Raw genomic sequence first — 22,490 nt, forward strand, 5'->3', positions numbered from 1 at the left:
TATTGAAACAGAAGCTTTGGTATTACCATTTCAACCTCGAATAATTGTTGTGGCATTTAGTTGAAGGAATGATTATGTATTTGGGGATCGCCAAAAATTTATGTTACTGGTTTCTTTTCTCAGAATCTATGAATTTAGGCTCTTACTTGTTTTTCTTGTGTTTCTTTATCCAGGATTGGTGGGTTATGCTCGTCTCTGTCCAGGTGACCAATATGAGGTATAGTATTTAGTAAATTATTAAAAAGGGATACTTTAGCATTAGTATTAGTCAGAGGCCATTTGTTCCCAGGTCCAACCCTTGGCATCTCTAGGTAGAAAGAAAAAATTCCTGCCTGAAATCCTATATAGTTGTAAATAGTCCACGTAGATGTGTTTTTTCCAAATCTCTGTCCCCTCAACTTCTTCCTGCTTCTTTCCCAAATATCTAGGACCTATTAGCTAACCTATTTTTAAACATGGATCTTGCCATCTTCAAGATGAGTTCTAGGCTTAGGCCCGGGATATTTGCAGGACCGTCTGCTGCCAGGAACGATCTCCCATCGCCCGGTGCGCTCACACAGGGAGGGCCTCCTCAGGGTGCCGTCGGCTAGACAATGTCGGCTGGCGACACCCAGGGGGAGGGTCTTCTCTGTGGGAACACCGGCCCTGTGGAATCAACTTCCCCTTGAGCTCCGGATGGCCCCGGATCTCCGGTCCTTTCGTCACGACCTTAAAACATTTCTCTTCCATCAGGCTGACCTGGACTGACGATAGGGATTTTTAAATAAAATATTTTTTAATATTTTATCATTTTATCATTGAGGCTTGTTAGTTTAATCTTTTTTAACATTTGTATTATTGTGTTTATTGTTGTTAGCCGCCCTGAGTCCTTCGGGAGATAGGGCGGCATATAAGTCCCAAAAATAAATAAATAAATAAATAAATAAATGTTCAGAAATAGCCTAGCTGCAGTGGTGGCATTCAAGTATGTGAACAACTGGTTCTCTGTGTGGATGCCACTTCTGGAAGTCCATTCTGGGCCTGGGCAACAAAAAATTAGCTACTGGTTCTGCCGAAGTGGTGCGAACTGGTTGAATCCCACCACTGGGCTAGCTGACAAGTAGCACCTGGTTCATTAGGCAGTTTAACAGATACAGGTAGTCCACAACTTATGACCACAATTGAGTCCAAATTTCTGTTGTTAAGCAAGACAGTTGTTAAATGAGTTTTGCCCCATTTTATGACCTTTCTTGCCTCAGTTGTTAAGTGAATCAGTGCAATTGTTAAGTTAGCCACACAGTTGTTAAACTAATCTGGCTTCCCCATTAACTTTGCTTGTCAGAAGGTCACAAAAGGGGATCGCATGACCTCAGGACAATGCAACCGTCATAAATATGAGTCAGTTGCCAAGCTTCTGAATTTTGATCACATGACCACGGGGATACTGCAATGGCCATAAGTGTGAAAAACTGTCATAAGTCACTTTTTCCAGTGCTGCTGTAATTTTGAACAGTCACTAAATGAACTGTGGTAAGTTGATTACCTGTACTATAGACATTTCTGTCATTTAAAGCAGCTAATGCTTCCCTGGTCTTGCCTCTCCACTCTTCAAGAAAAATAGTCATGGGGAAATGCAACTATGGTATTGGAAATCAACAATTGCTTTCCTTAACTTGTTATGCATTAAAAGTATAAGAACAGTAGCACTTGCTACCTCATTACTGAACCGCAACAGTGATCTGCAACAAGGCAGCACAATTTACACCAGCATACTTTTTTCATACTCAAGGCATGAGGATAGCACTTAAATACAGCTCTCTGGCTCTGCCCTTAGTTCAAGGTATGATCCCAGTTATTGTGATTTACAAATCACTCTTATGGCAGGACAAGTAATATCTTTTGTATTTCAGCAGTGGTATTCCCATGATGGCCATATAGAGGAGTTTAGCTCAACATGGAATAATTGAGGCAGCTGCAGACTCTAATAAAATAACATTCAGCACTTCAATGATAAGGGGCTGCATGGGCTCTAGAAGAGGATCTGGGTCTGCATACAATCCTAGGGCAATAGGTTGCCTACTTTTTGCTTTCTCAGTAGGCTGGGAAAATAGGAGGAGGAAGGAGAATTATTTATAAAGTAATAAAGGCACGACGAAAATCTAGTAAATAAATAATTGACAAAAGTGTTGTGTAAGTGCTAAATCCATATATTTGGTTGCATGTGATGATGGTAGTGGAGGTGGGACAAGCTACAGCTTCTAGATGTTTCATCATGGTGCCTGGTATGAATCCTGAGCGTGATCCCATGTGTGTTACCCCAATTTGTTAGCAAATTTGTCCTTTGAGGAAAAGGTTGATGAATCCCATGCATCTAGGCCAGGGGTAGGCAACCTCGACTCTTTTATGACTCATGGACTTCAACTCCCAGAATTCCTGAGCTGACTCAGGAATTCTGGGAAGTTGAAGTCCATGAGTCATAAAAGAGCTGAGGTTGCCTACCCCTGATCTAGGCATTTCAGTCTCTGTGTATTTTTCTAGGCTGAGTCTGTTGGGTAGCACTACATACAATGGATTCTTTTGCTCATTCTTGATTTATGGGTGTCAAGCATGCTGTGACATTGAATGCGACCATAATTTCACCTTCTTCTATTCTTTGATTTTTCTGAAGGCACTGTAGCAGTGCATAGATAGAATGTCAACTTTTCTGTAAGATATCCAAATTTGGAGTACAACGTTTGGCTATGTTGTAAGTTGGGGTTCCCATAATTATACAATTGGATCAAGGAATATATTGGGCTTTTGTATTTGTATGGTAAATATGTTCATGGAAAGTCTGTAATTTCTGAAGCTTTTGTTTTCGAAAATAGTTCATAGACTTGGCAATCCACCCAACCAAAGTGCAGTTTTAGTTTTCCCTACTTCCTCCTCCTCACTTTCTTCTCAATCATATCTTTCCACCCAAGAGGGAAACTACCATTAGCAAGAAGTATGGAGTGCACTCTGCCTGTGAATTTGCTGAATTTTTTTAAAGATGCATTTTGCCGATCCAACAAGAATAAGATTCCTATCAATTCCTGCAAAAAACAAACAAACAGATGCATATCTGATAGATTTTCCTGTCTCTTTTTTGTATATTGCTGTAGGTGTTTATACGGCTGGGGCGCCAGAAGTGGAAAATAAAAGGCAAGATTCTGACAGATGACAGTCAAACATGGGATGAGGAAGAAAAAGTTTTTATACCCAGCCTTCATGAAAATTTTGAAATCAAGGTAAGACTATGCATGTATGGAAGGCTACTTTTGGTAGGCAGCAGGGGCTTCTGCAGGGTGTAGTAAAAAAAAGGCAAGATAGTAGCCATTGTGGTGTGATCAAAGCCCCACTGTTTTACAATGTAAGATCCACATTAAAAATCATGCAGAGTTTTGATTGTACCATCGGAGCTGCCATCTTGACTTTTATCACATTATTCTCTGGTTATCCTAACTAGTAGTGCTAAGTATTTGGTGCATGTTTCCCTCTTATTGGAAGTCTCATAACACTGTCAAACAAGTTTTAAGATCTGACACCTTGGATCAGCAGTTCATACTTGATTGACATTTTTCTTTTTTGAGATTGTATTTCTTGTTCTTTTTTGTGTGAGACAGTTTTGTTTTCCCCATGTAATTGATGGAATAATCTTAATTGTGATGCTTTATGATGAAATGTTGGTTAGAAGGGCTAGGTCACAAAAATTGTTAGGCTGTTAATAGCTGAGAGTAAGATTTCTACTGAATCTTTATTTAACAAGATTTATTGAAGGCTAAGAGAAGAGCAGTGTGGTGCCTACTGATAAAGATGCTCACTTTCCACTCTGAAGGTTGAGAGTTCAATCCTAAGTAGCAGCAGACATTTCTCTCCTAGGGTGTAAATAAATAAAAAAATCTGCTGTGAACTCCATGTGGTGACAGGAAGGGCATCCGGCCAGTAAATGCTCAGCTCCATCCAGTCACCTCGACTTTACCCTGAATTAATGAATTACAAGGTTGTAAAAAGGAGTTTATTGAAGACTAAGAGAGAATGCCACAGAAAACTCAACAATGAATTACTTTAATTTTAGAACCCAATCTGTCCTTCTGTTTCTTAGGATGGACTTTTCATCTTCTTTTAGCAGCCTCTTCATTGACCTGGTAGCTAGGCTGTCCTCCTGTTTCTAAACAATTGAGAAATGTGTAGGTGCCATTTTCAACTTGAATTTTCTCTTGAATTCTTCTTGGGTTGGGAACAAACCAGTACTGTACTCAAATGAATCTCAACACTAACCAGGTTTCACATGTTATATTGACTATAGCTTATAAATCTTTAATTGGCTTGCTTAAGCATGTTGTGTGAAGTTAAGGGTGCACCATTTAAAGTGAATAAATGATTCAGCCAAGCCAAATCCTTTGTAAACAGGTCTTTCCATATTCTAAAGAAATATTGTATGAATTGGCTTTTTGTAAGGCATGAAAGATCGGTCCTAGTCTGAACTACCAATTAAACTGATTTATTGCTAATCATGTCTATGCACAAGAATCTACTCAACTAACCATTACACTATCTTGGCATTAGATAAAGGTCAAGAGAATTCAACAGGAATTTGACTTAATTGGTTTGTGGCTACGTAGATACGTTAGGCTGATTCCACTTCTGACTCTGCCCCAGATTCTGCTACTTCTACGCTTTTGCAAAATTCTATGGAATAATAGTCTGCTTGGAAACTTTTACATTCTGTAAGCAACTGTTGCAACACTGCTTGTTTGCTGGCAACACTTCTTTCTTGGGCTGGCAATGTGTTTGTTGGGGGTAGGCAGAGCTCTGCTGGAAAGAATTCTGGATTCCTTTCCAGCCAAGCTTATGGAAATGTGCTTAAAATGTTCCTTTCTTCTCTACATGATGAGAGGCTAATTGAGATGCACTGTGCAAATGTTGTGAGAAAACATGCAGATCCTTCGTTGTGCCAATGCAGATGAATCATCTCCTCCAAATTGAAGGGAGAAGTAACAGAACTGGTTTTTCTACTGTTGGCTAATCAGAATTCCACATGTAGACACACTGTTTTAAACCATCTTTGGATAAGTTCACATAGCATCAGCTGATGATTTGCATTTGTGAAATTACTGTCACAAAGAGTTTTCTTGTCATTTCAAAACCTAAGTTTCATTAGAAACAGGCTGAGCATCAAAGCGGTAGAATGCCTTTGAGTTATGTAAATGCATGTATGAAGATCGTTTACATGTTGTCTTATACTGTACATTAAGGGGGATAGTAAAATGAGAACGCTTTTCTTATCTTTTTGTTTGGATGCTACATTTTCTGTGCTGGAGTGATCTATAGTTCATGAGATGTTTCTGACATAAACTCATAGTTTATTAACTTGGTCGCCCCTGACCCAACCAGTATCTTTAACAATAAAAAATGAGAATTGCAGTGCAAAAACATATGGAAGGCTACAGAATTCATCCAGTTATACATTTCTATAGAGTGAGTCTATCTGAAACAAAAAGAAAAAATAATCAAGTGAAGTATTCTATCCCAAAAGAGAAAAAGATCCAGCACCTCTCCAACAGTAATCAGGAACTCAGATCAGCACAGATTAGCTCCAAGTTCAACTACCGACCAACAATCAAGTAAGCAATACCCCAATCAAGAAACTGCCAAACAGCCATTAGTAAACAGCCCAACCAAAGAATCCCTAAGACCAGCCCCACACATCCAGACAGGAAAGACACCAGAATATAAACTGACAGCAAATAGCACTGCTCACTAGCACGGATGATGTTACCTAGTTAGGGTAATGAAATGTCTGAAAGAAAACAAGCAAGCTCAGAGAGCATTTCAGCCCAAAACTACAAATAGTCTCCTTCATTGGAAGTATTCCAATATGGTAATCTGGTTCACTCACTATGCAAACCCTTAATACGATTTCTTTGGTTCGTCTTTATTGTGATTTCTACATAATGAGTTATGGTTTGGTGTTTGTGTTGTGTGAACCCATCCAACTGTACTTAATTTCATTAATCGTGATTATGTTTATGCAATGTATCAGCCAGATTAGGGTGTAAAGTCAAGTTCCAAATCCAGTTGGCCAAATATTTGCTCCTTTGCCAACTTCTGTGCTATGTTAGCATGATAGGAATATGATCTATCAATGTTCTCTGAGGTAAAAAAACAATAGAGTTTGTTTGGTTCGGCTTTCCACATCATGATGTCATTTGGGGGGGGGTGTTGGTTAGTGTGAATTAATGTATCTGATTTTAATGTTGCTTTTAATGTTGCTTTTCGTATGGCTTTTATATGTGACATTGTATGCAGTATTAATTATGGGGTCCTTGGTGCTCTCTGAATTTAGTTGTTTTCTTGCAGACAAACTAGGTAACATCATCTAGTAGGGAGTAGGGTTTACTCATTTTATATTCTAGTGGTTTGCCCTGTCATCCTTGGTGTTGGTCTTGATTGTTCCTTGATGGGGCAGTTGCTTACAACCAAGCTCAGAGAGCACCCAGGCCCAGACAGTTCATCCCTGAGCTACAAATATTCTCTTCTATCATTAGTGTTAATTAAACGTCTGCCTTCTTCAGATACAGATTTCATATTTTAGAAGCAACTCCTGGATCCATTTGATTATAGTTTATTTCTGTAAAGGGAGGAAACATGATGGTTAATAGGGATCTCCTCTTAACTTGTTCTCCTCCTTGCCTCCCTCCATTTAAGATTACAATTACAGTAGTAATTTTGTATTGTTGACCCGATAAAGGATGTGCTTAGATTAGAATAATGACTAGTTTTATAAAGCTATATTTGCTCTTTAGGCAGTTTAGAAATCCTAGTTAATAATGTCTTCCCTGTAGTTCTTCATCTCACTATTTTTGCTCAACCCTTATTCATCTCCCAAATATTTGTCAAGGGGAAGGTATATGAAAAGCTGTTTGGCTGACATTATTATATATTTTGCAGGTGACAGAACTGCGAGGACTCAGTACGGTCCTGGTTGGCACTGTAACATGTGACAGCATCGACTTCTTTACAACTAGGCCACAAACCATCATTGTGGATATAACTGAACTTGGTACCATCAAACTACAATTGGAAGTCCTCTGGAAGTAAGAATGCTAATTTGCATACTGATTGCTATATCACATAAAATGTATTGCATAATAAGCAAACTAAAATGTAAAGGTAAAAGGTTCCCCCACACATGCGTGCTAGTCGTTTCCGACTCTAGGGGCCGGTGCTCATCTCCGTTTCAAAGCTTGTCCAAGGATGTCTCCGTGGTCATGTGGCCGGCATGACTAGATGTCAAAGGCGCACGGAACGCTGTTGCCTTCCCACTGTAGTGGTCCCTATTTTTCTACTTGCATTTTTACGTGCTTTTGAACTGCTAGGTTGGCAGAAGCTGGGACGAGTAACAGGCGCTCACTCTGTTACGCGGCACTCGGGATTTGACCCACCAAACTGCCGACCTTCTGATCGACAAGCACAGCGTCCTAACCCACTGAGCCACCGCGTCCCAATAAGCAAACTGGGCAGCAACAAAAATAATGTTACCTGCTTCCACTTGGTAACCCAACTAAAATTGAGTCCAAAAGTGATGAAATCATCTGTTTCTTAAGAAAAAATAATTCTTAAGAAGAAAGTATTTTTGAGGGGAGTAAATAGCAGTGAGAAAGCATCGGATCTCCAGATGATGTTTGAGGTCCAATGCACAACCATGTGCATGCTGAGTTTTTATTCCTAACAGTGGCCCATTGGATAATTCATTCTGGCTATCTCTGTATGCATGTCTACAAAGTTGGTGATGCAAAATATTCCATCATGATACATTTTGTCCCCAAAACAGGCTTCTCTAACTGAAGGCAGGGCATTCCAAGTCTTCTGAAAGAAATCTGACCCAAAATGACCATTGTGACCTCAGATCATGCCATATGCACCATCTCTGGACCTTCCAGAATACTTTGATGGTCCATTTGGAGGTCCAATCACTTCTGGAATCACCTGTTCTGGAGTTGGAATAATCCATCACAAAATATTTTGCACACCCTTAATACAAAGCGCACTTTCAACTGGCAGCATAATGAACAAAGAATGGAGTAACCCTTAACTTGACTGTTTTTGTTGCATAATGAATTTAATACTGTACTGAGAAAGAAATGTTGGACTGTGGTTAAAATATATTGGCAATGCTCAGTGCCATAGACTTCACTGCTTATTACAAACCATATTCTGATTTAGTAATGACAGCCAGTCCCTATAAATGTTTCCTCTGGAAAAATGGATGTTTGGGAGGGAGAATTTGATGCCCCAGTCTTGTGGCAGTTTTCATTATTTTCTTTTTAAAAATTTCCAGTCTTCACTGTTGGTGATAATTCAGCCAGCTGCTCTGTCTGTATGGCTCCATTTTAAAATGCACTTTTTGGGAGTGGTTGTATGTTCAGTTTTCTAGTTCTGTACAAATAATAAAAAATGGCCTCTGAAGACATGGTAGGGCAGTAAAGAAAAGTTTTTAAGACAGCACAGTAGATTTTTGGCTGGTGCCCCAAAGGAAAGGAAGGGAAAAAATGTATATATATTTTTCTTGGCTTTTCTATATTGAAAACACCAAAGCATTAAATATGTATTTAGTCATGGCACCTCTTTAGCTAAGTTTGTCTCTTCAAATATTCCTGAAAAAGAATATGAATGGTTGCTATGCTTTTAAACTTGTTTTAAAATGATTTTTTCTTCCACATTTATAGTCAGCTATAAAAAGATGGACATGAAACGCTAAAAATGTCCTAGCAATATTGTTGTCATAGGCATATGAGGTCACATTTTCTTTCACAGTAGCATATTTTAAAAGCTCCTTTCAGTTAAAACCATGGGATTAATCTCATTCTCTTTTTAAGATTTATTTTGCAAAGAAACAGTTATTAGTCTGTTTCCTTTTATGTATTAACATATATTTAGTTTTAGAAATCTCTATGACATCTTCAAAGGTTCTGGTTATATCTAGAGTATATCATTATGAATGATTAAAGTAAATTTTTGTCTCCACAGTTCAAATCAAATAAAAATTCAGAAAATAACTAGACAAGTGCTTGAATCAATATTTGATAGAAAAAAGGTCTTTTTTAAAAAAAAACTTAATAATTTTGCATTTTACATTGGTCATTTTGAGCACTCTTTTTTCGTAGAAAGATGAAATACAAAGGTGTAAATAAAAAGACTATAGAATTCACCAGTAGTGTGTCCCGATACTTTCTTTGTTGTTGTTAGCTGCGAAGTCGTGTCCAACCCATCGCGACCCCATGGACAATGTTCCTCCATGCCTTCCTGTCCTCTACCATCTTCAGGAGTCCATTAAAGCTCACGCCTACTGCTTCAGTGACTCCATCCAGCCACCTCATTCTCTGTCGTCCCCTTCTTCTCTTGCCCTCAATCTTTCCCAGCATTGGGCTCTTCTCCAGTGAGTCCTTCCTTCTCATTAGGTGGCAAAAGTATTTGAGTTTCAACTTCAGGATCTGGCCTTCTAAAGAGCAGTCAGGGTTGATCTCCTCTAGGACTGACCGGTTTGATCGCCTTGCAGTCCAAGGGACTCGCAGGAGTCTTCTCCAGCACCATAGTTCAAAGGCCTCAATTCTTTGGCGCTCAGCCTTTCTTATGGTCCAACTTTCACTGCCATACATTGCAACTGGGAAGACCATGGCCGTGACTATACTCACTTTTGTTGGCAGGGTGATGTCTCTGCTTTTTAGTGTGCTGTCTAGTTTTGCCATTGCTTTCCTCCCCAGGAGCAAGCGTCTTTTAATTTCTTGGCTAATGTTAAATTTCAACCCAAGTTTTGCACTTTCCTTCTTCACCTGCAACAGGAGGCTCGTTAGTTCTTCTTCACTTTCTACTTTCTAATTTAAGGTAAAATATATTACTCTTCATGCAGCCTTCTCAAAAAGAGGATCTCAGCCTTGGCAAGTTTAAGTTGTGTGGGCCTCAACTCCCAGAATTCTGCAGCATGCTGGCTAGAGAATTCTGTGAAATTTTCAGCTGCCGAAGTTGATTAAAGTATCAGATGTTTTCAGATGGCTCCTGTCTGAATTAGCTTCAAATTAATAGAGGCTGTATCTGAAGCATTTATTGCAAACAAGCTTCTTGTCTGTTGGCAGGAGAAAGATCCTGTGTGAGAGAATTGTGTGTAGCCAAGAACAGAACAAATTTAATTGTTTCTGTTTCCCCCTTTTGGTGCCAGAAGTTTCCACAGTGTTGTTTTGCAGTGAATTTTGGTTCATTTGGCATTTGCCACTCCTTTCCCGCTATTAGCTCTTTTGACTCAGAAGAGTTTCTGCCCACTCTCCTAAAGTTCAAATGATGTTTTACTTATTTAGAAGGACAGTTTCCATTCTGATCTTGCACAAGGACATCTGTGGTAACTTTAGCATTCCCTGGCTCAACCTCTTAATGCTGCACATGAAGAATGTTCATATTTAGAAAGTTCTCAAGCAAAGATAAATAAATAATAAACTGGCCTTTGTAAAACTCTGCTTGATCATCTGGGAAAGGTATTATCAGAAGGGTGAATTGGGTGCTACCTACCCCCTCTCAGAGGCCTTTTCATCCTAGGACAGGGGTCTTCAAACTTGGCCCTTTTATGACTTGTGGACTTCAACTCCTAGAATTTCTCAGCCAGCCTGACAGCTTTCTGAATATCAGGTGAGATACTTTGTCCTCTGATTATGTATGTATATGTCTATGTATGTATCACATTTTTGAACCACCCATCTCCCTCAGAGAAGCTTAGAGATGATACCACTATCTGAATATTATCATCACAAGAAAAGCAGGGTCATATTTTCTGGCCATGTTTGAATTTTTTAAAAATCTTTTTTTAACATTGGGAGTAGGACAATTAAACCTCTCGTTTCCACCCTAGAATGTTCCCAATTTTATCTTTTCATCCTTAAGGAGATTAAGCATTTGTGATTTGAGAAGCATAGAGATTTGGGAATGGTACATATTTGGAAGTACACATTTGCATACATCAGTTCTCCATTTAGTGGCTTGTATCGTCTTCATATGGTCCTTTATCTATTGGTGAAGCAGTGCAACCCATGTCCTTATCAAGCTTGGATTAGACCTCTCTGGCATTACATGTGAAGGAACACATGCAATCTGCCATTTGGAGATAGTTGCATAGCTGTTTCATTTATACAGCTGAGTATTTCTGGCTAGGGGGCGCTCAAACAGCTAAGCACAGAACAGGAAGTTGGATCAACCTATCGGCACACAGGACGTGCACCTCTGCACAATGCTTAGTTTGGATTTGGGAGGTGAGCGTGTCAGTCCATCTGCAGCCATTTACAACCTATGCTTATCCATCAACCCCTTCAGAGTGTAGGTATGTGGCGACGCCTGTGCAAAGTTGTGGGCAACTTTAAATCAAACTTTGCTCTTGTTTTGGCACAGTGATGATTGGATGACTCTAAGTTGCGAATCAGGACATGATTGTACATAGCATTCTCTGTTTAGCATCTACTGATAGCATCTCCAGAATTCCTGTTCATGATGATTGGATTTCAAGGGAAAGCCCTCCCAACAGGTCTGGAGAATGCAAGCTGGGAAAGGCTATTCTAAGGTTACAACAAAATACCGGCCTGTCAAATTGGGCAAATTATGTGTGTGAAAATATATTTGGATGATATATTGAGTCTATAATAAATAAGATCATCATTAGGATTTCTGCCATGTGATTTATGGTGGAAAAAAATAACACGAAGATTTTCATTTTATCTTTTGTCTTCTGGAAAGAAAATTTTTTAAGACTGAAATAGCTTTTCTGAGAAATCTTTTTCCTGAAGTTTTGTTGTGTGAGCTAATACTTCCTAGGAAAATTAAAGACATTATTTTAATATTCAAACTTTGCTCAATATGTTGATCTTTTGCAAAGTGGATGCATAAAGGGTCTTGATTAATAACAATTATAACAACCACAACCCCCAAATGTCTTGGCTTTTCTTGGCAGTTTGCTGGCTTTTTTATTCATGGAAATATTTTTTGTGTAATTAGCAACCTTGTCTTCTCTTTTCATAAGTATCTTTTTAGGCTAAAACAACACAATTATAAAACAGTTAATGCTTATGTGTGCTTTTATTCATTCAAAGTGAATCAAGGACTCTTCAAAGATTAGATATGTACATACAGCCCTCTACTTACAGATTTATAAAAAGAATGTTTACATGAATAAGATTTCTTGTCACAAAAGAAATCTTATTTTTCTGTGGTTCATCTAGTTCATGGGTGTCAAACTCGCCGCATCATGTGACGTGTCGCAATGTATCGTAACTTTTTTCGCATTGCCGGAGCTGGGGTGGGCGTGACCTCCACATGATGCAATCACCCCATGGGCTGGCAGTTCGACACCCCTGATCTAGTTACTTTGCAGCATGTTCTCATGTGAATATTTACAGGAACACACTGAGAGCTGAAGACAGATGCATTGACAGATGTATTACAATGACTGCATTTGCTCACTGCTCCCCTTAGAACCCCACTGGAAAAAGATAATTTGTTGAAAAATTCACACTTGGTTGGGGGTCACACCACAATTCTATAAGCCATAAATTATAGTTTATAAATCACAGATGTTAGTTTACACATATACTAAAACCAGTGCTTTTTTTGTAAAAGAAAAAGGCGCCGGAACTCACAGCTGTCATACAACCTGCCTTGCCTACCCTACAAGGTTCCATCCTAAAAAGGTGCCGGAACTCCGTTCTGAGCGTTCTGTGACAAAAAAAGCCCTGACTAAAACCAAAACAACAGTTAAACAACATTCAGATTAGCTCAGAGTACAAAATTTGCTAGATGGTGATGGTGTAAAAGTTCTCATTATCAAAATTTGGTTCCTTCAGTTACTCCAAATTTTCCTAGAATGCTAACTTTACTAGTGTCTCAGATTTTCTACTTTGAGTGAGAATTAGGAATTTAAGATGGTTCTAAACAGCCTCTTGAGGTTTTTATTAAAATTATTGAAACCAAAAATTCAATTTGGGGGAGCTATCTGCTCATGCAGTATCTTACAGAAGATAAATGATGAAATAATAGCTCATTGAAAAATAAGTTGGATTCCTGTACAAGATTTCTAGCACTGAATTTATAAGCATGGATGTCTGAATCCATACATTTATAGACTGTTGCTCCGTCAAGTACTGGAAACTACCTAGCTTAGCCAATTAACATGGGGAGTTCCATATAATGTAAAATATAACAGGTAAATTCACACATCATATTCAGACCAAAATAGGCAATAGCAATGATTTAGCCTACTAGAAAGAAGGTTGCATCCTGCACCAAGCCATAAAACTGTTTGCTTGCTCTTAACGTAATATGTTTTATATTAATCAGCCATTGTACTTTATAAAGCCCGATTTATTGTTTAGCATGCTACATGGACCCAGCCACTTGTGTTATTAGCCAATAAACCATTGTTTAAACCAGCCATAGATTGATACAATATGGGATCACTGATATGCGAAAGAGAGGCTGGATTGTCACCACACGTAATTTTGCTACTGATTTAATTCATTCAATCAATCAAACTAGCACTATGGAATTGGTGCAACATGTGTGGCCAAATGCAAAAAAAAAAACAAAACACAACCCAACTCATGATGGTTAAAACTGATACAACTTCACAAAGGCAAGTGCAGCCAACAAATTCTGAAGTGACCTGGTCAAGCTTGCTCAAATACTGCCCTTGTGAGAAAGTAGGAGACAGTGTTTCAGCTGCACTTCCCTATCTTGATAGGAGAACAGAACAGAACCAAGTGTGGTGTTCTGAGCATCTTGGAGGATAGTAGTATAAAAATGTAACAAATGCCAATGTTTATTGGATGATGCCAATCATGGAGTGAAAATTAGTTGGACCAGAAAAGCAAACAGCAACAGTAACCAACCCTTTCAATGGCAAAGATTGAGCTTTAGACCAGCGTTTCCCAACCTTAGGAACTTGAAGATGCGTGGACTTCAACTCCCAGAATTCCCCAGCCAGCATAGCTGGCTGGGGAATTCTGGGAGTTGAAGTCCACGCATCTTCAAGTTCCTAAGGTTGGGAAACGCTGCTTTAGACACAAGACTGTGATGTAGTGCAACTGGCCTACCCCTAGCTATGCTCCTTCCCTTTTACACATCTATTTTCTCCCCTTTTCTTCTGATGGCTTGAGCCACAGCTGGATGTTCTGTGCTATCCTCATCCACTGATAATGGTAGCTTGATTGCCTTTACATCAGAATTTGCAAGCTATTTAGTATTGGCTTTCAGAGGAACTTGGATAGAGGGTTTCCTTTAAGATGCTAAATAGTGAAACTGAAGAAGGCTCTTGAAATCAAATTCCCACAACTTGACCACACACACACACACACACAAATGGGAACTTCCCACTTGCAGTAGATTAGTTATACATAGAAAGTATTTATTTTATTTATTTATATGCCACCCCCTTCCTAAGATTCCAGATAGTTTACAGACAAAAAATGCAATAAAATTTAATGCAATGTAGAGAAAAAAAGCACATTCATTATCAAGGCTGAGTTAGTAAGATCATATTCCAAGCAAAAAGGTAACCTGGATATGATAATTTTAGTCACCTTGCAAAAAGCCAATAACACAGGAACAAGGAATTCAGGGACAAAGAATTTTTGGACCCAACATTTGTTGTTAGCTGCGAAGCTGTGTCCGACCCATCGCGACCCCATGGACAACGTTCCTCCAGGCCTTCCTGTCCTCTACCATCTTCTGGAGTCCATTTAAGCTCATGCCTACTGTTTCAGTGACTCCATCCATCCACCTCATTCTCTGTTGTCCCCTTCTTCTATTGCCCTCAATCTTTCCCAGTGCTATATATTTTCCTCTCCTGTCCCCTCCCCTCTTTTCACAACAATGACATGATTTTTGTGTAATGTGCCTATGTGTTAATGTTGACTCCTGGCAACTGCCTGGACTAGTTCTTGCAGTGTTCTTGGCAAGATTTTGCCATTGTCTCTCTCCTAAGGTTGAGACAAAATGATTGATCCAAGGTCACCCATCTGGCTTCATGCCTAAGGCAGTACTAGAACTCACAATCTCCTAGTTTCTAGCCTGATGCCTTAAACACTACATCAAACAAGCATGAGAACAGCAATATTTCCAGATGTTTATGATGAAGCAATATAGCAGACAATCCTTTCTGATACAGCTGTAACTCTGAAGCTCTCCTGGCTTCTTTCTGCTGGGACAACTAAGGTGATTATGAGAACCAAGTCCAGTTACTGCCAAATCTGTGAGTTTAGATGGCTGATTAATTAAGATGATTTTTTTTGCCATGCTAAGATCTGAAGGAGGAAAAGATCTTTGGTCTTGTAGATCCTGCTGTACTCCATCAGCCCTTAAATTAAGAGATAGGGCAATGAGAGAGATTTTTGCCACTTTATTTATACAAAAGATTTTAATTTCAGAACGAGCATCCAGTTCATCTGTGTGCTTAATGCCAGGAAAATACTATCATACAAAATGCACAGAATGGGGAAATATTTACAAAGGCTCTTTATAACCAATATGGTTTTTGAAATTATGAGAGAGGGGGGAAAAGCATGAAATACAATGAAACCATTAAAAGAGATGAACCTCAGTTTAGAAAAGAGAACATAAAGAAACACAATATTTTTACCCTGGATGTATATATTATACTGAAATGAATTAAAAAATTATTCTGGATAAACTGCAGCTCTAAACGTTGACAGTCTACTGTCTACTTTGCAACTGTATGCTTACTATGATTTTCCAGGATAACCTGGAGCTACAGGGGAGCTCTCAAATGTTGATATTCCTTCTCTATTTGCAGACAGAAGAAAACCGTTAAAAACAAGCTTCTCAAACATGGTGGTTCCCCGATGGGTGGGCTTTAACTCTCATAATTGCAGCCAAGAGGGGAGTTGAGTTTCTTCATATCCAACAGACACCAGATTGGGAGAGATTGCTATGACCAAAACATGAGGTTTTTCCTTTAAATTTCTGGGAGTCTACCTCTGTGAAGATCTGACCTGGAAAGTTAACACAACTCAGGTGGCTAGAAAGGCCCAACAGAGGCTTCACTTTCTTAGGGCCTTGCGGAAGAACAGGGTAGAACAACAGCTAATGACCCTCTTTTACCGGTCTACTATAGAGAGCGTCCTCTCGTATGGAATTGTGGTTTGGTATGCTGGTCTGACAGCCACGGATAGGAAAGTATTACAGAGGGTGGTGAGCACAGCACAAGACATTGTGGGCTGTTCCCTGACACCACTGGATGACATCGCCAGGGCTCGCTGCCTTGGAAGAGTGAGGAAAATTCTCAGGGATGACTCACACCCTGGACGGTATCTCTTTACTCTCCTACCATCCGGCAGGAGATATAGGAATATAGCCAGCCGTACCAACAGGCTGAAAAATAGCTTTTATCCGTGGGCTGTTAGGCTTTTAAATGGGACATAATCTTATGCAGAATTGACTTGGGAGGCCGGTGTGTGGTGTAGTTGTTCACATAGTGTGGTGGGATGGAGGGTTTGTTGTCACTGTGTGTTGGGGGGAGAGAGCACGGGGGGAGGAGGCTCAGCTAATCTCAATGTACACATCTTGTACTTTGACAATAAAGGTTTATTATTAACACCATTCATCAGAGCTTAACCTGCAAATTGTTATTCAGGCAGGGCCTTACTAGAGTTTTATCATTACAGATAAGAACAGGGATAGTTCACAGTTCCAAAAATAGTACATTTCTGGTCACCATCCAGTGTCCTTATAACGTAGAAAAAAGAACCTTGTTTAAGACATCACATCTATTATTTTTAATATCTCTGGGCTGCGCCCTGGTCATTTACCATTTCTCATTGTAGATTCTCTTGCTGGTTCTAACTGCAATACAGCCTTCTATCTTGTCACTTTTAGCCTTGCCCATCTTGGTTACGCTGATTCCAGAGCTCCAAAACAGACCAAGAAAGAAAAGGTTCCACCATGATGAAACATTTCAAAGCCACTGCACTAAATCAATGCTTATTGCAAAGAGTTAGTAGACTCTGCAGACCCGAAATAAATTGTTAGTCCATACATTGACACAACAGTAACAGAACTCATGACCATTTTCCATGCTCCTTTTTTATTAAAATCAAAAAGTGGCAAGAATTACTATAAAGGTAAGACAGAATACCCAAAAGACATGGAAGGCAGTTCCAAAGTAACTGTACTTGTGTAATATATTTTATCCTCCATTTCATAGAATTATTTCCAAGATAATTTGAAAGTGAAAAGCTCCAGGCTGCATCTCAAATATTATCTGAGTACATCAACATTATAAAACACGAAAAATCAAAGCAGAACTAAAACTAGGAAGCAAATAAATAACAGGAGAAATAGCTGGGAGAATAAAAAGAACACATCCTGTATTATAAGAGCTCAGATAAATAAACTGGTTTTAATCTGAAACTCCCAAAATGTTGGTAGCTGCAATTTGGGAATTGTATCTAGCAACTTGCTCAGCAAATGCTCATTATCCATAATCTGTAGTCGCAGCTTCATCAGATGTCTCACGTGGCTAGGATATTTGCATCTTTCCAATGGAAAAAAGTACCCCTTGAAGGATTCCTACAAAAGCATTTGAAGTACATTCTTGGTATGTCTTGCAAGACTGGAATTGTATGTCTGTATGGGGAATTTGAGAAAGCCAGTTGGCAGAAATACACGAAACTTCCTCTGTGCTTTGGCATAAAGATAAGCTTGTGCTGGCCTTCTAATACTTATTGGATTTTATTTGTTTGTTTCAATCCACAGTCCTTTTGATTCTGAGATCTTAATTTTGTCCCCTGGGTCCACCACCAAGTTTTCTGTGGGAAGTAGAAAAAACTCCATATACAGCTGGACTCCTCCAAACACTCCTAGCTTCCGAGAAAAATATTACCTTGTAAGTATAGATGAAGTAGGATCTGTTTCTCTTCCAAAAGACGTACCCTAACCTGTAGCCTCTTCTATGGTCCCTTATGAAATTGAAGCTGTTGAAACTTAAAATATCCTGCCAGTTCCTAATAGTTCTTCATTGCTGGATTGGAATGTTATAATAAAGGAAATCCAAGTAACAGGGGGAATATTAAACAGCAGATCTTTTAACAGGAAAGATCCACTTTTGGCAGGCTTTGGGATGGGTAGATTTTTCTTGAGCACTGATGGATTTTCTGTTTCAAACATTCTTGTAATTCTTGCTAAGAAAAATACCATTCTTTCTGCATCATTAATAAACAATTTCCCTTTAGAAAAGGAAAGTTTCTCATGATGATGATAGTAATTTTGATGGTGATGATCATGTTGATGTAAGCAATATCTTGATTCTGTTGAAGCTTGTTTCACAACAAAATAGTCTTGGTTGACGGTGTGGAAAGACTTGGATAAAGGGTGGGGAAGCGAAGAAAAGGGACTACGGTATATTCTTGTTTGGAAAAGATTGGGAAAAAAGGCATCAAATGATCAGGAGGCTGGAGCAACAGTTACAGAATTAGTCCACCTCAGCTTTACTTGTTGGCCACCAACTTGGATGGACTTCAAAAGAGACCAGTTAAAATTATGTTCTATAAAACTATGCATGGTTCCTAGACATGTAATGTAATTTGCAGTACTTGAAAATAATATCTCTAGAAACAATTGTACTGTAATATGAGTATTAATAGTGTTGTTGTTCCATTGTGTTGACATCCCTTAGTAATTTGGCTGACTGCTGTTTGAATTTTTTTTAAATTCAACCAAACGTTTCAAGAAGATTATCCGAAGATATAAAGTCTGAGAAAAAGTATTCTAGGGTGCCATTGAGTCTTATAATAGAAAATTTTGCCCCTTTGCCAGGCTAAAACTAAACTTGATTAGAGTCAATTAATGAACCATAGTAGTTCATTATTCATCATATTTTGGAGAAAGGACAATGAGAGAAAGAGAAAGTACACCTGTGAATGATATACTGCTTGCCTATATAAATAACGGAGGGGGATGGTGGGGGGAATCAAACAACTGAAAGAATGTAAAATTAATATCTTTGAGAAGAGCTTTATTTTTTGTTAGTTTTCATGATAGCATTATAAAGTTATTTGTCATTGCCTTCCTCTGGATATTTTGTTGTTGTTTTGACTTAGCTTAGTCTACAGCCTCAGTGTTATCTAAAGTTTTCTACCTAAGAACTAACCATGTCCAAACCTATTTAGCTTCTGAACTCATTTCAAAACTTGCCATGTGCTGCCACCTTCTGAGATATATTAATTTAAAAGCTGAACCTAATGTATATGAAGGTAATTACAATACCCCAAAGAGAATTGCATTTTCCACCTGTTTCCCACAGTCTGTTTTGCAACAAGGAAAGAAACATGCAAATATTAGGCAAGAGACCCAAGATTCCTGCATCCTGAGCTATTTGGCTGATTGTGATTTTAACATGCGTCTGAGGAGTGTAAGTCACAGCCTTACAGAGACAACTGAAGGAAGTTCATTTAGTTCTGAAGATCAGAAAGTGACAGAAAGCAGAAACATGACTCCACCATCAAATCAAAGGAAGTTACCATTGGCTATTCTGCAGAATAATTGTGCAGAAGGAGAGGAACAGGATATTTCAATATGCCAGCTTCCTGGCCACAGACCTTTAGATATCCTACAAGAAACACCCTATGCTGAAACCTCTTTAACTATTCCATCATGTCTGCTGGAACAAGACAAAGATGGTGGTAAATCCATCACTCGGGACTGGCACCATCCTACAGTGCAACAAACAAAGATTCTCTCTGTTGAACAAAGAGACTGGAATGATAATGATAATGATGCCAAAACTACTGGAAAGACCAAGTCAATTCAGAAGATCCTACAGGAAGTGTTAAAATTGCTGAAGTCCCAATGTCCAAGTCCTGTCCCACTGGAGGAATTGGAATACCAGGTTTTCTGTATCCAGGACAAATTAAAGGTATTGAAATCTTTCAAGTATTTGTATTTTGAAAAGGCTTGCTAGTAGATTGTAGGCTCTGAAGTTTCCCCCAAACCTAGAACCCACTACATTAGGAAAACCTAATATATGCATACATTGTTCTACTTATGTGCATACGTACAAAATAGGACAAAATTTAAAATAGTTAACAAAAATTAAAATAGTTTAGTTGACAAACAAATGTAATTAACAATCAATATAATTAATTCAACACTTTGGGAAGAGCTGTGGTGACTGAATCAAGGCTTTATTTTGAAACTGATATATTTAACGATGTTTTTATTGGCAGCCTTTCTGTTGGTTGAATATTTATTTTTAATGTGTTTTTGAACTACTGCTTTTCAGTTGAATTGAATTAGTTACTTGTATTTCTCCTAGGAAGAATTTTGCTGCCCAACATATTTATGAATAATTATAATTTTTCATCCTTACCTCAATTGTACTGAGAAAGGTTAAATTGCAATATGTCTGAGAATCTGTATATGCATTGTATTGTATACCGGTTGTGGTTGTAGCCACATTTTTTAAGACAAAAAAAATATGATTAGAAGAATGACTTCCCTATATTTTGTTATGGATGCTTTTGAGAAGAGTGTTTTTCTCTGGATCAAATGTGTTCCTGTATGCATAGAAATATAGTGTGCTTTGTGTCACCAACAGCCCAAAAAGTATCATCCAAAACACTCTTCCATGGAGAGTTTGATGGTAGAGACCGTGTTGGAAAGCTTTGACTTCCTTAATGCCGACTGCAGTGCTGATGAACTCTCCTCCTTTGGAAGTGTAAGGACCTGCAGCACCAGGTAGATGCTTCCATACAAGGTTATTAACTGCCATAACACTTTCTAGCCCTACAATGAGTATAAACGGAGCCTTAAAAATAGAAAGCCAGAAGATATAAAAGAGAAAAGACTGACAATATATGCTCAGTCTTCTACTGCGTGTCATTTTTACATAACTGGAGCAAGCACTCCATGGGGAAAGATGCAATAGGTCAGAGTTTAAGCCCACCAGTCTCTGTTGCGGTGAAGGAAAGAAAACATTTTGGTCCAAGCCAAAGGAGTTTTCCTTCAAGATTTCTTGAATTAAATACTTGTACTGACAGGCCAGATTAGGCTTGTGAGCCGAAGGTTTCTTGTTCCTGATGTAGGAGTTTCATAAATAAGTGAGCCTGACGGTTTTAGTGGCATATAAGACGTATCACATGTCAAGACTTTAAAATGAGGTTGGCCAATTCATGAAGGTTTTCAGTATCCATTAATCCCTGAACACAGCTGAATGTTCAGAGGCATTGTGCTACCAAATACCAGTTGCTGGGAGGGCAATTGGCCTTATGCTGCACTTACAAACTTATTAGAAGCGTCTGGTTGGCTATGGTAGCAATCAGAGCAACCATCTTTGATCTGATGTTTTTGTGCTGGATTGGGATGAAGTTCTCAAGTCTGGCCAAGGGTTGCAGTCCATTTCTGGGGGATACCAAGGTGGTGAAGGCTATGGACCTTCTTGTCCAGTAAAGCCCTTTTGAGTTAGCCGAGCTCTTCTGCTGTTCTATTCTTTTTCCACATTGCTACATTCTTTTTATGTCTCAGAAACATTTAATCTGACTTCTATCACAATATGAAGGGGATACAGATAGTCCTTGACTTATAATAGTTGGTTCAGTGACGAAGTTACAGTGGCACTGAAAAAAGTGACTTACAACCATTTTTTTACACTTATAACCTTTTCAGCATCTCGAAAATTCAGACACTTGGCAACTGGCTCATATTTATGATGGTTGCAAGTGTCCTGGGATCACCTTTTGCGACCTTGTGACAAGCAAAATCAGTGGGGAAGCCAGATTCACTTAACAACCATGTTACTAACTTGATAACTGCAGTGATGCATTTAACAACTGTGGCAAGAAATATTGTAAAATGGGGCAAAATCCACTTAACAACTGTTTCACTTAGCAATAGAAATTTTGGGCTCAATTGTGGCTGAGGACTACTCTAGTGTAAACAAGAATAGTATGAAAACTTAGTTCACTCCACTCCAGATATGCATTTATGATTTATTATGTGCTTCTTCTCTCCTCTTGTGCTTGGCACCAGCATCTACAATGATGCCACTCTTTCTTCTCTCTGCTGTGATGCCCACATGGAAAAGGAGTTAACCACAGGAAGTGATGACCTGGACAGACTTCTGGAAATTCATCTGCAACTCTGCCGGGTCCTTCTGCAGGTGAGGAATACAGTTTTAATGCAGCCATCTAGAATCTTAAGCGGTTTTTATTCTCAGAGAACGAGATGCATAGCATAATACAGTAAGTTGTGTTGGGGAGTTTTCATGGTCTGCAAGCTGCTGAACCATTCAGAACTCATTGCCAAATGTAAACATGTATGAATGTGACAAAAATATTTTGTGGTATTAGATCAAAGAGTTGGCCAGTGTAATATTTATTTTCCATGCAATAACCAAACAGTTGTCTCTGGGAAAAGCCCAAGCAGGATGTTAAGTCATAACATTCCTG

At 38.8% G+C, this 22,490-nt stretch overlaps 1 protein-coding gene across 1 annotated transcript in view; it reads left to right on the plus strand.

The window, feature by feature from the left end:
• The window catches only part of RIPOR3 (RIPOR family member 3), a 114,987-nt gene that overhangs the window by 71,996 nt on the left and 20,501 nt on the right, over nucleotides 1-22,490 (plus strand). Inside the window, exons 10-16 of the mRNA XM_083357458.1 lie at nucleotides 174-217; nucleotides 3,123-3,248; nucleotides 6,952-7,097; nucleotides 17,803-17,932; nucleotides 19,349-19,960; nucleotides 20,642-20,781; nucleotides 22,072-22,201. Coding sequence (XP_083213584.1) covers nucleotides 174-217; nucleotides 3,123-3,248; nucleotides 6,952-7,097; nucleotides 17,803-17,932; nucleotides 19,349-19,960; nucleotides 20,642-20,781; nucleotides 22,072-22,201 — 1,328 coding nt within the window. The remainder of the gene's footprint in view (nucleotides 1-173; nucleotides 218-3,122; nucleotides 3,249-6,951; nucleotides 7,098-17,802; nucleotides 17,933-19,348; nucleotides 19,961-20,641; nucleotides 20,782-22,071; nucleotides 22,202-22,490) is intronic.

This window comes from Vipera ursinii, assembly GCF_947247035.1.
Source record: "Vipera ursinii genome assembly, chromosome: 3".
In the NCBI taxonomy this organism is placed as follows: domain Eukaryota; kingdom Metazoa; phylum Chordata; class Lepidosauria; order Squamata; family Viperidae; genus Vipera; species Vipera ursinii.